The sequence below is a fragment of the Papio anubis genome, chromosome 13, assembly GCF_008728515.1.
Source record: "Papio anubis isolate 15944 chromosome 13, Panubis1.0, whole genome shotgun sequence".
Lineage (NCBI taxonomy): Eukaryota > Metazoa > Chordata > Mammalia > Primates > Cercopithecidae > Papio > Papio anubis.
Genome location: NC_044988.1, coordinates 100,696,087 through 100,712,568, shown reverse-complemented (window position 1 = coordinate 100,712,568; position 16,482 = coordinate 100,696,087). Strand labels below are relative to the sequence as shown.

At 53.6% G+C, this 16,482-nt stretch overlaps 1 protein-coding gene and 1 pseudogene across 1 annotated transcript in view; one reads left to right on the top strand and one right to left on the bottom strand.

Moving 5' to 3' along the window:
• LAMC3 (laminin subunit gamma 3) overlaps positions 1 to 15,969 on the bottom strand; it is an 89,094-nt gene extending 73,125 nt beyond the window's left edge. The window contains exon 1 of the mRNA XM_031654643.1: positions 15,505 to 15,969. Coding sequence (XP_031510503.1) covers positions 15,505 to 15,877 — 373 coding nt within the window. The 5' untranslated portion in view covers positions 15,878 to 15,969. The remainder of the gene's footprint in view (positions 1 to 15,504) is intronic.
• Positions 2,795 to 2,933, top strand: LOC116270157 (annotated as a pseudogene).
• Positions 15,970 to 16,482: the final 513 nt, after the last annotated feature.

The following is a 16,482-nucleotide window of genomic DNA, read 5'->3' as shown; positions in this document are numbered from 1 at the left end:
AAATGAGTCGAGCGTGGTGGCCTGTGCCTCCAGGCTATTTGGGAGGCTGAGGTGGGAGGACTGATTGAACCCAAGCGGTTGAGGCTGCAGTGAGCCATGATCACACCACTGCACTCCAACCTGGGCAACCAAGTGAGAACCTGGCACTCTAACCTGGGCAACCCAGTGAGACTCTATCTCAAAAAAGAAAACAACAAAAACGGCAAAGGTTTTGAATAGACATTTCTCCAAAGTGGATATATGAATGGCCCAGAAACACAAGAAAAAAATGCTCCACATCATTGGCCAGCGGGGAAATGCAAGTCAAAACCATAATGAGATCCCTTTCACACCCACTAGGCTGGCTAGCGTCGACAGAGATAATAACAAGTGTTGGTGAGGAAGTGGGGGCATTGGAACCCTCATACGCCACTGACGGGAATGTAAAATGGGGCAGCCACTTTGGAAAACAGCCCAGTAGTTCCTCAAAATGTTAGACACGGGGTTATCAAAGGACCCAGCAATTCCACTCCTCAGCATATACTCAAGAGAAATGAAAACACATAACATACATCCACACAAAACGTACATATGGATGTTCACAGCAGCTTTCTTTGTAACAGTCAAAGAGTGGGAACAACTCCAATACCCACCAACTGATGAATGAATCAATAAAACGTGGTATATCATATGATGGAATATGATGGGGCTACAAGAAGAAATGAAGTGCTGACACAAGCAACCACAAGAAGGAACCACGAGAACGTTACACTAAGTAGCAGAAGCTAATCACCAAAGACCACATCTTATGGGATTCCACATAAATGTCCAGAATAGGCAAATCTACAGAGATAGGAAGAAGACAGGTGGTTGTCACAGGATAGGGGTTCAGGATGGGGATGGGGGGAAACAGAAAGTGACTGCTAATAGGTACAGGGTAATAAAGGTGTTCCAAGCCGGGCTTAGTGGCTCACACCTGTCATCCCAGCACTTTGGGAGGCTGGGGCTGGAGGATCACTTGAGCCCAGGAGTTTAAGACCAGCCTGGGTAACATAGCAAGATCCTGTCTCTATTTATTTATTTATTTTTGCGATGGAAGTCTCGCTCTGTCGCCCAGGCTGGAGTGCAGTGGCGCCGTCTCGGCTTACTGCAAGCTCCGCCTCCCAGGTTCACGCCATTCTCCTGCCTCAGCCTCCCAAGTAGCTGGGACTACAGGTGCCCGCCACCTCGTCTGGCTAATTTTTTGTATTTTTAGTAGAGACGGGGTTTCACCATGTTAGCCAGGATGGTCTCGATCTCCTGACCTTGTGATCCGCCCGCCTCAGCCTCCCAAAGTGCTGGGATTACAGGCGTGAGCCACCACACCCGGCCTACAAAAAATAAATAAATAAGAACAAATTTAAAAATTAGCTGGGTGTGGTGGCTTGCATATCCCAGCTACTTGAGAGGCTGAGGTGGGAGGATGGCTTGTGCTCAGGAGGTAGAGGCTGCAGTGAGCCGTGATCGTGCCACTGCACTCCAGCCTGCGCAACAGAGTGAGACCCTGTCTCAAAATAAGTAAATAAATAAAGATATTCTAAAGGTGATTGCGGTGAGGGCTGCACAACTCTGTGTATATATTAAACACCACTGGATTGCATAGTTTAGATGGGTATATTATATGGTATGGGAATTATAGCTCCTAAAGCTGTTATATATACGATATATGTTAACTGTGGTGTTATGATAGATATCAGTTGTTGGGCTGGGTGTGGTGGCTCACGCCTGTAATCCTAGCACTTTAGGAGGCCGAGGGCGGGGAGGATCACTTGAGCCCAGGGGTTTGAAACCAGCCTGGGCAACATAGTGAGACCCTGTCTCTATACAAAAAAAATATATGTATGTGTGTGTGTGTGTGTGTGTGTGTGTTTTCATCCACAGCTCCTGGCTTATGATTCCCACAGCCCTCCTTATGGTCTTTTGTTTGAATGTTGGGTGTGTTGAGCCTCAGGGGCAGGCCTCTGCCTAGCTCCCCTACCTTTCTGACTGTGGGTCTTAAGACCCTCCAAGAGAGGGTCCCACCCTATACGCAGGGGAAGCAATGCTGATGCATGAAGCGTCCATAAAAAGCCGAGGACAGGATTCAGGGAGCTTCTGGATGGCTGAACACTGGGAGGTTTCTGGAGGGTGACACCCAGGGAGGGCATGGAAGCTCCCGCCCCTTCACCGTTCCTCACCCTGCTCATCTCTCCATCTGCGTCCTTTGCAATAGTCTTTAAAATAAACCGGTCCATCTGTTACCCTGAGTTCTGCGAGCTGCTCCAGCAAACCGATGGAACCCAAAGAAGGGGTCATGGGAACTTGAAGCTAGTCTGTCAGAAGTTTCTGAGGCCTTGACTTGCGACCGGTGTGTGTGGCGGAAGACAGCCTTGGGGACTGAGCTCTCAACCTGTGGGATCTGATGTTATCTCTGACTAGATTGTGTTGGAACTGAATTAGAGGACACCCAGCTGGTACCGCTGCTTGTTGCGTGGGGGAAAACCCCACGCATTTGGTCACAGAAGTCTTCTGGGTTGACGATGCTTGTGGTCTGAGAGCAGAGGAAAAACACATTTTGAGGAGTTTTTCCCTATACAGTTATATATATGTATATATATATGTATAATTGGACCTCACATCCATTAGGGTGGCTATTATAAAAAAAAAAAAAAAAACCAGAAAATAACAAGTGTTGGCAAGGATATGGAGACATTGGAACCCTTGTGCACTGTGGGTGGGAATGTGAAATGGTGCAGCCGCTATGGAAAACTGGTGGTTCCTGAAAAAACTAAAAACAATGCATCTATTTGACAGCCCCAGAGCAGTTACTGTCTGCTAAGGTTTCCACTACAGATGCAAAAAGAGCGTCCCTGTGCTTTCTCTCTGACTGCTTTCTGCTTTCTGTGGCAGCCGAGATCGAATAGAGGAATACAGGAAAAAGCATGGAGAGAGAATTTTTGCAACTCAAGAATAGCCTTGTAAGCAGTGAAGAGCCTGTGTCACTCCAAACAAGAACCTACAATGGGCCGGGCGCGGTGGCTCAAGCCTGTAATCCCAGCACTTTGGGAGGCCGAGACGGGCGGATCACGAGGTCAGGAGATCGAGACCATCCTGGCTAACACGGTGAAACCCCGTCTCTACTAAAAAATACAAAAAACTAGCTGGGCGAGGTGGCGGGCGCCTTAGTCCCAGCTACTCGGGAGGCTGAGGCAGGAGAATGGCGTAAACCTGGGAGGCGGAGCTTGCAGTGAGCTGAGATGCGGCCACTGCACTCCAGCCTGGGCGACAGAGCGAGACTCTGTCTCAAAAAAAAAAAAAAAAAAAAAAAGAATAGGTTTTTTTTTTTTTTTTTTTTTTTTTGCCATAGGATCCAGTACTCCCACTTCTGGGGATATACCCAAAAGAATCAAAAGCCAGACTCCACGTTTGTGTTATATGTATTTGGGGGAAAAAAAATAAAGGCATCCTCCTTCCTCCCCTAGTCTCTCTATGCACCAAAACAAGAAGCTGGTGAATCACCTCCATCCTCAGCGAGTGACCTCAGTATTCTCCAGATCACTAGCTCATTCACTGGAATATTCCTTGTGTTTGCCCTCCTCTCTGTCATTCTCTCAGCCCCTCGTCTATTCCCTGACTTATTGCAATGGTCTGGAATGCCCTGCCACCTCTCTTTGCAAACGTGTAGTCATGTCTCAGTCATGTTTCGGCTCAGACTGTACCTCGGAATCCTTCTTAACACAAAGCCCTAGGCAACAACCAATCCAAGGAAAATTGTTTGGTCTCCCCAGGTTAGAAGAGCACTTGGCAATCTTTTTGTTTTTTCAGACTTGGCAATCTTGATTCATATTTGGGGCTTAGACTTAGTGCCAAGATGGGAGGGCTGTGATGGAGCCTAGCCCTGGTTCAGCCAGGGTCTTGTGGTATCTGGTGTCATGGCCATGGGGAGTCCCCAGCTCCTCACAGGGAGTCACCACACCCTGAATTGCCAAGAGTTCGCCTGGGAGAGGAAGAACAGGAACAGTGGGTGGCCAGATGGGGCTCAGGGACCCTGCTGTGTGTGTGACTCTCCTGTAGGCTGGGAGCAGCTCACCCGCCTGGTTCTAATGCTTGAGGTGGGCAGGGCAGCCTCACCCATGCATTCCCAGCTCAACTTTCCACCCTAGCCCTTCCCGCCCCACTCCCCAGGCCACTATTCCCCAGATGGCTCTAATTAAAGGGCTTTGTTTTGTTTCCATTTTCCCAAAATAAGCCTCTTCATACTGAGCTCATTCTGCTTGGTCAGTGCCGGATGTGGGCCGGCTTGATTTTTATGACTGTCCTGGTGTCATTCTTGATGGGCTTTATGTTCCAGCTGGCTGGAGAGGATGCAACTTGGCGCTCCTGCTGTTTGGCTTGGGCGGTGCGGGGCGGCTGGTGGGGGATACTCTGCTGTGCCCAGCTGCTGGCTCAGCCAGCAGGTGAAGACTGGGACGGGGGCGGGTGGGACCTCCATGTCTCCATGGGCACCAGAACCCCCTTCACCCCCTTCCTAGGCAGTCCCTTCCCTCTGGGGTCCCATGGAATCCTGAGTAGGAGGGCGCCCTGGTTTTGAGCAGTGACTTTGGGCAGGACACTGAGGAAGTCCTTCTCCTCCCTGAGCCTGACTCCTCATTAGTAAATGAAGTGTTTGGGGATCTCAGCCATACAGTGCGTGTAAAGCACTTGGCAAAGCACCTGGCACACAGCAGGTGCCTACTAAATGCTGGCTATTGTTTTAAACACAGACTCATCCAGGGATCATGACTCCCAGGCACACTTGGGACAGTGTCCCATACTGTCAGGACTACCTGCTGTCTCCACTCTCTCACTGGATTATAAACTCCTCCTTGAAGGTACAAATCCTGCCTCGAATCTACTCATTCATCTGGCAAGCATTTATTGGGCACCTCTTGTGTGCCAGGTGCCATGCTCAGCAATAAGGATTCATGGCACCTGCCCCAAGGGGAGGTGACAGGTGGGGAGAGAGAGGCAGGTCTTGTTTTTGTTATTGTTGTTTGTTTTGAGACAGAGTCTCACTCTGTTGTCTAGGCTGGAGTACAGTGGCACAATCTTGGCTCACTGCAACCTCCGTCCCCTGAGTTCAAGCCATTCTCCTGCCTCAGCCTCCTGAGTACGGCGATTACAAGCATGCACCACCAAGCCTGGCTAATTTTTGTATTTTTGTAGCGATGGGATTTCATCATGTTGGCCAGGCTGGTCTCGAACTCCTGACCTCAAGTGATCTGCCTGCCTCAGCCTCCCAAAGTGCTGGGATCAGAGGCGTGAGCCGCCGTGCCCAGCCGAGACAGACAGGTCTTTATAGAACAGGCCAAAGTAGCCCAGGGAGGCTGTGGGAGCACCAACAAGGCACTTGAACCTATGGTTTCAAAGATGAGCAGCCACTAGCCAGGGATGGTGAGGAGAAGGTGCATTCCTCACCAGGCAGGATGTTGGCAGAGCTGTGGCCACCTCATGGTGAAGCCTGTAGTTCAGGCTGGCAGGAGCATGGAGAGGGAGGAGGTGGTGAGTTTGGGGCATGTGGTCTAGTAAGCTGGTGGGATAAGCAGGGGTGCATGGGAGCCAGACAGGTGAGGAGAGCAGAAGGAACAGAATTCTAGGCACAGAGAATAGCGTATCGGGCGGCCTGGAGGTGACGGAAGCCAAGTGCTCCAGAGCAGTGTCACCACCAGCTAACAGTTGAGGATGACACCTTGGCTTGGCTTTCCTGATAGGAACACAGCTGTCTCAATCACTCAGAAGCCTCATTAGCCCCTGGAGCTTGTGAGGGGCTGGGCTAGGGCTGCAGGTTTTTTTTTTTTTTTTTCTTTTTTGAGATGGAGTCTCGCTCTGTTGCCCAGGCTGGAGTGCAATGGCATGATCTCAGCTCACTGCAACCTCCGCCTCCCGGGGTCAAGCAATTCTCTGCCTCAGCCTCCTGAGTAGCAGGGATTACAGGCACGTGCCACCACGCCCGGCTACTTTTTGTATTTTTAGTAGAGACGGAGTTTCACCATCTTGGCCAGGCTGGTGTTGAACTCCTGACCTCGTGATCCACCTGCCTCGGCCTCCCAAAGTGCTGGGATTACAGGCGTGAGCCACCGCGCCCAGCCAGGGCTGCAGGTTTTAATTCTTGTCGCTGTTTAAAAGATCTTGGGGGCCGGGCATGGTGACTCACATCTGTAATCCCGGCACTTTGGGAGACCGAGGCGGGCGGATCACCTGAGCTCCGGAGTTCGAGACCACCCTGGGCAACGTGGTGAAACCTCGTTTCTACTAAAATACAAAAAATTAGCCGGGCATGGTGGCACGCACCTGTAGTACCAGCTACACGGGAGGCTGAAGCACGAGAATCGCTTGAACGTAGGAGGCAGAGGTTGCAGTGAGCCGAGATCGTGCCACTTCACTCCAGCTTGGGCTACAGAGTGAGACTCCGACTCCAGGAAAAAAAAAAAAAAAATCTTGGGGCCACTCCTTTCCCAGCCTTTTGGTTGCCTTTGGAAGAAACCTTTTCATCACAAAGGAGGGATTAAGCTGCTTTTATTTATTTATTTAGTTAGTTAGTTAGTTAGTTTTTGAGATGGAGTCTTGCTTTGTTGCCCAGGCTGGAGTGCAACGGTGCGATCTCAGCTCACTGCAGCCTCTGCATCCCAGGTTCCAGCGGTTCTCCTGCCTCAGCCTCCTGGGTAGCTGGGATTACAGGCGCACACCACCATGCCTGACTAATTTTTGTATTTTTAGTAGAGACGGGGTTTTGCCATGTTGACCAGGCTGGTCTTGAACTCTTGACCTCAGGTGATCCGCCCACCTCAGCCTCCCAAAGTGCTGGGATTACAGGTTGAACCACCACACCCAGTCTTTTTTTTTTTTTTTGAAATAGAGTCTTACTATCACCCAGGCTGCAGTGCAGTGGTCTGATCTCGACTCACTGCAACCTCTGCCTCTGGTTCAAGCGATTCTGCTGCCTCAGCCTCCCAAGCAGCTGGGATTATAGGCGCCCACCACAATGCTTGGTTAATTTTTTTTCTTTTTTTTTTTTTTTTAGTAGAGACGGGGTTTCACCATGTTGGCTAGGCTGGTGTCGAACTCCTGACCTCAAGTGATCCACCAGCCTCAGCCTCCCAAAGTGCTGGGATTACAGGCGTGAGCCACCATGCCCAGCCTCTAATTAACTCTCGTAACAAAAAGTCCCGTCTGTGTCTCTGTGATATTGCTGTGTCTTCTCTCACCTCCTGGTTTGGCAAGGACGGAAAAGCCGGGATGTTTCCTATGGCGTGAGGCTGCTCCTTTGCATGAAGTCCCAGTGACTGCCTTTTTCCGATCACGCTTCTAGCTGCCAGCTACCTTTTAAGTGGCTCCAAGGTCCCCTCCCGAGACGTGTCTGGCTGCTAGATGTTTACCAAGGAGTCTGCACCGGCGACCCATAGCAGCCCGCGCACAGCATCCTTTAGCGAATGCACATCTGGGCCAGTCGCCCACCTGGTTCCAAGACGCGAAACCTCTGCTCCAAACGGACACAGACACCAGGCCGCCCCCAGATCCGGACTCTGTTTGCTCTGCACGCTTTCTTTTAAGGGGTTGGGACTTACGATGCCAAGCTGTGCTGCACCAGAACTTTGAAAAACATCTTAAAACAAAACATAGCGATGCGGGTGCTTTAAAAAAAAAAAAAAAAAACTGTAGCAATGTGTTCTCTCCAGTTTTTAAATTAGAACAAGCTTCATGAGAGAATATTGGGAAAATGTAGAAACACGAAAAATGGAAGAAAAGTCGCTGCAAGTCCTGAGGACAAACACGCTTTTACCAGTTTGATGTCTTTCTTTTTTGCCTACTCTTTAGGGATTTTAAAATATAAATCTGATGATTCCACATGTACCAACTTGTGTCTTTTTCTCCATTCAACATTTTGACTTAAGCGCTCCCTGTGTATTACAAACCCTTTGTCAGCTGTTGCACTGAATGGCTCCAATCACCATGTGAATTTATGTCCTACAATTTACTTAACTATTCCCTTATGGTTCCAATTTTTCCCTACTATAAAGAACGCCTCGATGAACGTTTTCATGCATTAGGACCCTTCCCTTATTTTAATTCCCAGAAGTAGGATTCCTTTGCCAAAGACCAGGAATATTCTTGTGGGTCTTCATCCATGTCACCAAGCTGCCTTCCCACAGGGCCAACATGTACTTCTCTCCAAACCTTCTTTTATTGTGGTGAAATACGCACAACATGACACTTACCATCTTAACCATTTGCACAGCTCACATTGTTGTGCAACCTTCACCACCATCCATCTCCAGAACGCTTTCATCTTCCCAAATTGAAACGCTGTCCCCATGAAACACTCTCCACTGCCCCTCCCCCAGCCCCTGGCAACCAGCATTCTACCTTCTGTCTCTGTGGATCTGACTATCCCAGGGTGCCTCTCATATCAGTGGAACCCTGCGGTATTTGTTCTATTTTGACTGGCTTCTTTCCCTTAGCATACTGTCCTCAAGGTTCATCTGTACTGTGGCTGTGTGAGAATCTCCTTCCTCTTCAGGGCTGAGTAATATTCTACTGGATGGATGGACCACATTTGCTCTTGCTCATCATTCACCCCTTGGTGGACACTTAGGCTGCCTCGGCTTTGGCTACTGTGGAAATGCTGTTATGGGCCAGACGCCATGGCTCATGCCTGTAATCCCAGCACTTTGGGAGGCTGAGGCGGGCAGATCACCTGAGGTCAGGAGTTCGAGACCAGTCTGGCCAACATGATGAAACCCCATCACCACTAAAAATACAAAAAAATTAGCCAGGTGTGGTGGCGGGAACCTGTAATCCCAGCTACTCAGGAGGCTGAGGCCGGAGAATTGCTTGAACCTGGGAGGTGGAGGTTGCAATGAGCCGAGATTGCACCATTGCACTCCAGCCTGAGCAGTGGAGCAAGACTCTGTCTCAAACAAATAAAAAAGAAAAGAAAATGCCTCTATGCACACAGGTGCCCTTGCATAGCCTTTGCTCATGGGAGCGCTTGCATGACATCCAGAGTGGTCGGTGTTGAGGAGGCTGCTCAAATTACCCAGTCAAGGGCTCAGGTGGATGTCGACGATGATTTAAATAAGCAAAGCCAGGGCATGAGGTGGGCAAGGGCACAGCTGCTGGGAGGGCTTGCCTGGGACAAGGGGCCGCAGGGAAGGGAGGTAGACCAAGCAGCCGGAGCCTGGGCAAGGGAGGGCAGGGCAGGGCAGGGCAGGGCTGGGCCGGGAGGATGGCAGCACTGCCATGAACGCCGTGGCTTAGGAGTATGGGAGGCACCTGCAAGGCTGGGGGGTCCTTCCTCCATGAATTCCTCACTCCCTCGCTCTCAGCAAGGAAACACAGTGCCATCTTGCAACCCTGGGGTTCACAGCCCAGCCCCACCAATTCCTGCCTCTGTGGCCTTGGGCAAAATACCTGAACTCCCTCAGGTTCACTGGGCAAGTGACTGCAATGTAGTGCCTCAGTTTCCCCATTTGCAAAATAGGCATAACAATAACAGGGCTACATGAGCAAATGCCTTGGAAGCACTTGGAACAGTCTCAGGCATGAAGCATTTGTTCAACTACATTTTTCTTTTTTCTGAGACAGGGTCTCGCTCTGTTGCCCAGGCTGGAGTGAAGTGGTGTGATCACAGCTCACTGCAGCCTCAAACTCGTAGGCTCCAGTGATCCTCCCACCTCAGCCTTCCAAGCAGCTGGGACTACAGGCACTTGCCCCCATGCCCGGCTAATTTTTTCATTTCTATTTTTAGTTTTGTAAAGACAGGGTCTCACTTTGTTGCCCAGGCTGACCCTGAACTTCTGGTTCAAGGGATCTTCCCGTCTCTGCCTCCCAAAGTGCTGGGATTACAGGTGTGAGTCTCACCCAGCCTCAGTGAAATTTGAGCTGCTCTTCCATTCATTCGCCTGACCAACCTTTACCCAGCACCCTGCGCAGTAGGCAAATGCAGGCTGGGCGCTAGGGTACAGGTGTGAAAACAGGCATTCCCTCTGGCAGCTCAGAGATAGGGATGGACATAAACAAACCAAGCCCTCACGCAGTGTAATCCAGACTCTGGTGGAAGGAGGATTAGGGGCTGCAAGGATGCACGGGCAGGCCCTCTGCCCAAACTTGGAGGGGCGAGGGGCTTTCCAGAGGAGGCACCGCTAAGCTGAGTGGGGCAGACAGGCATCCCCAGGGCTCAGCACAGGGATCGGCAGACATGCAATGGTTTTGTGGATGAACAAGACGTGAGTTAGGCTGAAGGTGGGAGGAGAAGTGTGCTGGGCAGAAGCCACAGCACATGTAAAGCGCTGGAGGAGAGACAGTGCCTCGGCCCGGCCAAGGCCTTGCTGGAGGGCAGTGTGGGAAGTGGACAGGCATGACGCGGAGGCCATGGGAGGCTGCCTACACCCATCCTGGGCTTTGTGACTTCCTACCCCTGCATCTCCTGCATTAGTCCTGGGAGGCCCAGAGAGACGGAGGGGGCCAAGGCCAGCTGGGCCCAGGGGTCTGGGGGGCAGTTCTGTGGGTGGATGGAGGCTAAGCAGCCGCTTCCTTGACCCCCTGCCCTGCTCGGGGCTCAGCGTTCCAGCCAGAACCCCCAGGGAGCAGGAGGGAGGACTCGGCCCCCAGCACTGGCCCAGGCCAAGGCAAACGCAGCCACCCACTTGACAGGAAGAAAGAACGGAGCCAAAGCTCAGGAGACCCAGCTGGCTCCAGGGCCCCTCAGGGGCCGCAGGGTGTCCCTAATGTCCAGTCCCCCGAGGCCCAGCTCCTCGCTGTGGCTGGCCAGACCGCAGCGTCTTCTTGGTGTCTGCACTCAGGCCATCCAGGCCCGGCCTGTCACAGAACACACAGAGCTGCCTCTGCCTCTTGGTGCTGCTCCCTCGGTCTGGAACATCCTTTCCTCTTTTGTCAGCTCCTACCATCCTTCAGGTCTCAGTGAGACCCTGCCTGACCCTATTGATGAGGCTCATGCGCCCCAGTGCCTGTTCTCAGAGCGTACATCCTCGTTCGCAGCATTGCTCACTACAGGCTGCCTTCTGGCGGTCCCCGAGCCCCCCAGGACAGGGGCCGCACATAGCCCTGTTCACAGCTGCATCCTGTGGCCAGGGAGCCAAGGCTGGGTGACCACCAAGCAAACAGCTAAATGAAAGCAAGAAGAAATCAGCTCCACGCAGGGGCATCTAGAACCTGCAGGGGCGGGAGGGGAGAACTCATCTGCTTGGGGACTCAGGTCTTTCTGTGATTCCAGGAGATTCTCAGCGATCTAAGTGCAAGCGGGCAGGAGACTCCCCCGGCCCACTGAAAGCCATAGCCCGCACTGCTCCTCCCAGGACCGAGGCTTGAAGCATGTGGACCAGCCTAGCCCGGACCCTCTTCATTCCCAAGTGCAGCAGTTAGGGGGACGGTCCCAGGGGCCACCATTTGTTGACTTGTGTGATCCTAAGGGTGTGTGATCTCACCCTCAGCGCCTCAGTTTTGCTGTCTGTAAAAGAACAAAGCGGCCGGGCGCGGTGGCTCAAGCCTGTAATCCCAGCACTTTGGGAGGCCGAGACGGGCGGATCACGAGGTCAGGAGATCGAGACCATCCTGGCTAACACGGTGAAACCCTGTCTCTATTAAGAAATACAAAAAACTAGCCGGGCGAGGTGGCGGGCGCCTGTAGTCCCAGCTACTCGGGAGGCTGAGGTCGGAGAATGGCGTGAACCCGGGAGGCGGAGCTTGCAGTGAGCTGAGATCCGGCCACTGCACTCCAGCCTGGGCGACAGAGCGAGACTCCGTCTCAAAAAAAAAAAAAAAAAAAAAAGAACAAAGCACGCCGGTGTGGAATGCTGCCTGGGCGAGTCCTTGGCACATGGTGAGAGCCCAGGAACAGTCTGTACCCCTGTCACTGTCCACTCCCCTCACACCCCCACTGACTCCCAGGCCCCAGCCCAGTGGCCTCCCTGGGCCTTGGTGGCAGGCTGGGGCTGCCAGACCCCACTGCTGCCTTTCATCCCAGACACGAAGGCTCAGCTCAGAGATGACGGGAGGATCGGGAACAGATGTCCGAGAGCCACGGGGGGCTGGGAACACAGCGACCTCCATCTCCTTCCCTGCCCCTCACCCCATTCCCTCTAGGAGACCCCGGGCCAGAGCTGGCCGCCCACTCTCCCCTCCCATGAGCCTTCAAGGAGAGGGAGCAGTGGGGGACAGAGCCAGCAGAGGTGGCCTAAAGACCAGGAGGAGAGGTTGTCAGACGGCCTCCACAGGGGACACTGACAATCCCAAGCCTCTCCTTCCCCCGCTATTATGCAAGCCATGGCTTAGCCTGGAGCAAACCTAAGTCACAGAAAACCAAAAAGAGGCCAAATCTGGGGCTGCACTGAGCCCCCGGCGCCCCTTGTGCGTAAACAGAGCCCAGGGTCAGGACGTCTTTGAGGAGGCAGGGTGGCCGGGATGAGCATTTCTCAATCCCTGCAGGGGAGCCCACCCGCAGGGGAGCCTCAGCCCTGAGCCGTCTCAGCAGCCCCGCTGGTCACACACAAGGACTGCCACAGCTCCGACCCGGGCTCATGAACCCGAACAGCTGCTCAGGAGGTGGTGACTCTTATCCGCAAGGTACAGGTGAGGAAACTGAGGCTGAGAGAGGGGATGCTGCTTGCCCAGTGAGTGGCTCTGCTGGGCCTAAGTCCAAAGCCCCCTTTCGTGATTTCTACCCTATTCTGCCTCCCAGAGCAGGCAAAAGAGAATGCTGAGCTGGCCCCAGAAAACAGGACAGAGGTGGTGACCCTGTCACTCATACTTGTGGACTCTCTCCTATATGCCTGGTTTTTTGGTAACAAAACAGAAAGAATGCTCACCGGGGTAAGACACAGCAGGGAGAGAGAGTGTGTGTGTGTGTGAGTGTATGAGTGAGTGTGTGTGTGAATGTGTGTGAGTGTGTATGAGCGTGTGTGACTGTGTGTGTGTGAGTGTGTGTGAATGTGTGTGTGAGTGTGTGTGAGCGTGTGTGTGTGACTGTGTGTGTGTGAGAGTGTGTGTGTGTCTTCGCTCTCTTCATTCACAGTGTGGAAGCTCTCAGGTTCCTTGCTTTCAGAAGGATCAGAACCACCCTGCTTCTAAAGTTCTAGGCAGAGTTCAATGACGGCACATGGCTCAGCCCAGGGCCTGGCACACCAGGCTCAGTAAACAGGAACTGCCCCAAATCCAAAACCTTGGCCATTTCTCCCAACTTCCTCCCACCTTGTTTGTGCCTGGGCTGAGCCCTTTCCTTGGCCCCTGGGTTCCCAGGACACATGTGATACCCTTTGCCATGCAGCGCTGTGTCTCCCCCGCAACTCCCCACCCTGTTCCAGATTCCTTCCCCTGTGGCCTTGGGGTCCTGCCAGCTCCATTCAGACAGCTTCCCCAGACTCCCCCCTCCCCACTGGCTTCCTGTCCCCTCCCCCTTGTCCCGTCCAGAAGCCCCACCTAGGGATCCAGACAGGCCGAGAGAAGGTGATGCACTCCAAGAAGGGAGCTTCTGGGGTGGCAGCTAGTACCTGTGTGCTCTGCAAAGGGGGCTCACGGTCCCCCCCCACTCCACTGTCACTTCCCAGCCCTCCCCAGGACACTGTCACCAGGCTGAGGTGGAGCTGACTCAGTTGATGGTGGCAGAACTCACATCAAGGAGTTTATGCTCTGACCTCTGATGTCCTCAGATGTCCACGCTCAGATGGTCACTTAGCAGCTGTGTGCCTTTGTGCACAACAACCTCTCTGAACCTCAATTTTCTCATCTGAAACATGGGAGACAGTCCCATCATCCCTAATCCAAACTCCTAGGCTCCAGATGTGTTTGGGAATTGAGAATTTTTCAGCTTTTAGAAAGATGATGCAGGCCTTATACCATATATCGTGCTAATACCCGCAGTGGGGTCTGGGGCTGCCGGCTGTACTCAGATGAGATTTCAGTAGCAAAGCGAATGAATATTCATTCTCACCAGGATAAACATAGCTTATAAACAGCCTCAGGTCAGGTTTAGCAGCCAAAATGAGTTACAAAAATAATTTGAGTTTTCAAAGCTTTGGGAGACTGACCTGGAAGATAAGGGAGTCTAACTAGTGATACCAGCCCCTCCTGAAAGGGCAGTGGAGGCTGCAACAGGAAAGACACTGAGCGCATACCCGGCCACAGAGGACATGGGAACTGGGCTGAACTTGGAGGGAGGAGAGAGCATTCCAGCTCCCTGCAGTGGGGGCAGGGGCTGAGAACCAGGGCTGGGTTCAGACTCCAGATTGTGATTCCTGGAGATCTAAGGGCTCCTGCACCTCGGCAAGTCATGAGCAGGGTGGAGAGGCCACGCCACCGGGCGCAGCTACCCAGCAGCACGAAGAGACTTAGTCCTCCTTGCCCAGAGGGTTAAACTTTGCCTGTGCAGGGATGAATGACACAACTTCTATCTTCCAGAACCCACCCAATGACTGCAGGCAGCTTCAGGGGTCCATTGAGTAACTGAAGTTGACCGGAAGCCCCAAGATCAAGAGCCCCTGCCCTAGAGGGTGACCAACTCAGTCCTTGGTGTGTCACCTCCCCAACAGTTCCGGCCTAGGATGGAAAACCATTACAGGGGATTATAATCACAACCTAGAACCACAGCTCTGCAAGGGACTCCCTGCCCCTCCCGCCCCACGGGGCACCCCTCAGTCTAGCCTTCTGGCTATCTAGGGGTACAGGTCCTGGTTTTTTTCTTCTTTTGTTCATTCTTTCTTTTTATTAAGAGATAGGGTCTCACTCTGTAGCCCAGGCTGTAGTGCAGTGGCACTGTCATAGCTCACTGCAGCCTCAACCTCCCAGTCTTAAGTGATCCTCCTGCCTCAGCCTCCTGAGTAGCTGGGACCATAGCTGTGCACCATCACGCCCAGCTATTTTTTTTTTTTTTTTTTTTTTTTGGACATCGTCTAGCTCTGTGGCCCAGGCTGGACTAAGGTGGTGTGATCTCGGCTCACTGCAACCTCCGCCTTCCGGGTTCAAGCAATTCTCCTGCCCCAGCCTCCTGAGTAGCTGGAACTACAGGCAAGTACCACCACGCCCGGCCAATTTTTCTATTTTTAGTAGAGACTTTAGTAGAGTTTTCACCATGTTGGCCAGGCTGGTCTGGAACTCCTGACCTCAGGTTATCCACCCATCTCGGCCTCCCAAAGTGCTGGGATTACAGATGTGAGCCATCGCGCCCGGCCTATTTTTCTTTATTTTTTGTAAAGATGGGATCTCACTACGTTGCCCAGGCTGATCTTGAACTCCTGGGCTCAAGCGACCCTCCCAACTCGGCCTCCCAAAGTGCTGGGATTTCAGGACTGAGCCACCTCACCCAGCCTAATTCCTATTTCTGAGCCGCCCATAATCCAACACCATATCTGGGTCCTGCAGCCCAACCTGGGCGCACAGCAGCTCAGGCCTTGGCCTCAGACCCCCAGTGGAGTGGGGACAGGGGGTGCGGTGGCGGTGCCCCCAGCCCGCACTTACCCAGACGGAGGGTGATGTTGACCGAGGTGGGGTACTGCACGCCGAAGGCCATGGACGGGCTCTGCCACCAGGTGCTCTCGTCCTGGCTGTGGAAGTCGGTGAGGTAGGAGGCATTGTGGTGGCGCTGGGGGTCGGCTGCGTCGCAGCGCTGGCACTGCGCCCCCGCGCCCGCGGCGCCCACGTGGGGGCAGAAATCCTCAGGTGGGCTGCCGCACGTGTGCGAGGCCTGGGCGAGCCGGCCGAACGCCGCGTTCTCGAACACGGGCAGGCAGCGCTGCGGGCGCCCCGCGCCGTCGTAGCACGCGCCCATGCCCGCGCCGGCCGCCCGAGGTGCCAGCAGCGCCAGCCCTAGCAGGAGCGCAGCCGCCGCCATGGTCAAGGGCACCGACGCCGCGCGCTCTGCCGGCCCCTCTCGCCTCGGGTGGGCGCGGCTCGGGTGGGCGCGGACCGCGCGCTGGCCGCCAGGACCCGCCTTCCCCGGCGGGGCGGGGAGGCTGGAGGGAGGGGCGGGCGGCGGCGGCCCCACCCCACTAAAAATACCCGGGACCGCGCCGTCCCCGGGCGCCCACCCCCACCTGCTGGACGTGCTCGGCAGTGCGCGGCTCGGGAGTCCGCCCCAGGGGCGACCCGGGCTTCTTTGAGCCTCAGTTTCCTCGTCTGTGGAGTGGGGTAGGTACAGATGCAGGCTCATTATCGCCATTGGGAGGCTTCAATGGCTGCTCATTAAGTAGAGACTGCTCACCAGTGCCTTGGAAGTCCTGAGATAAAAGGGGACACGAGGATCTCTACCTGATCGCTAACGTTTGCGCTTCTCCTCCTAGCAATGAAGTGCGCTCTGGACAGGGTTGTGAGATGGCTCCGCGCGGCTCCTGTTGCCCTTAACCCTGAAAAGCACTCCTGCTGCCGGCTGCGCTCTGCTTTCACAGCAAAGAGATTCTAACCTGATATTTGTGACAAGGGTACCTGGTCTTATCACAA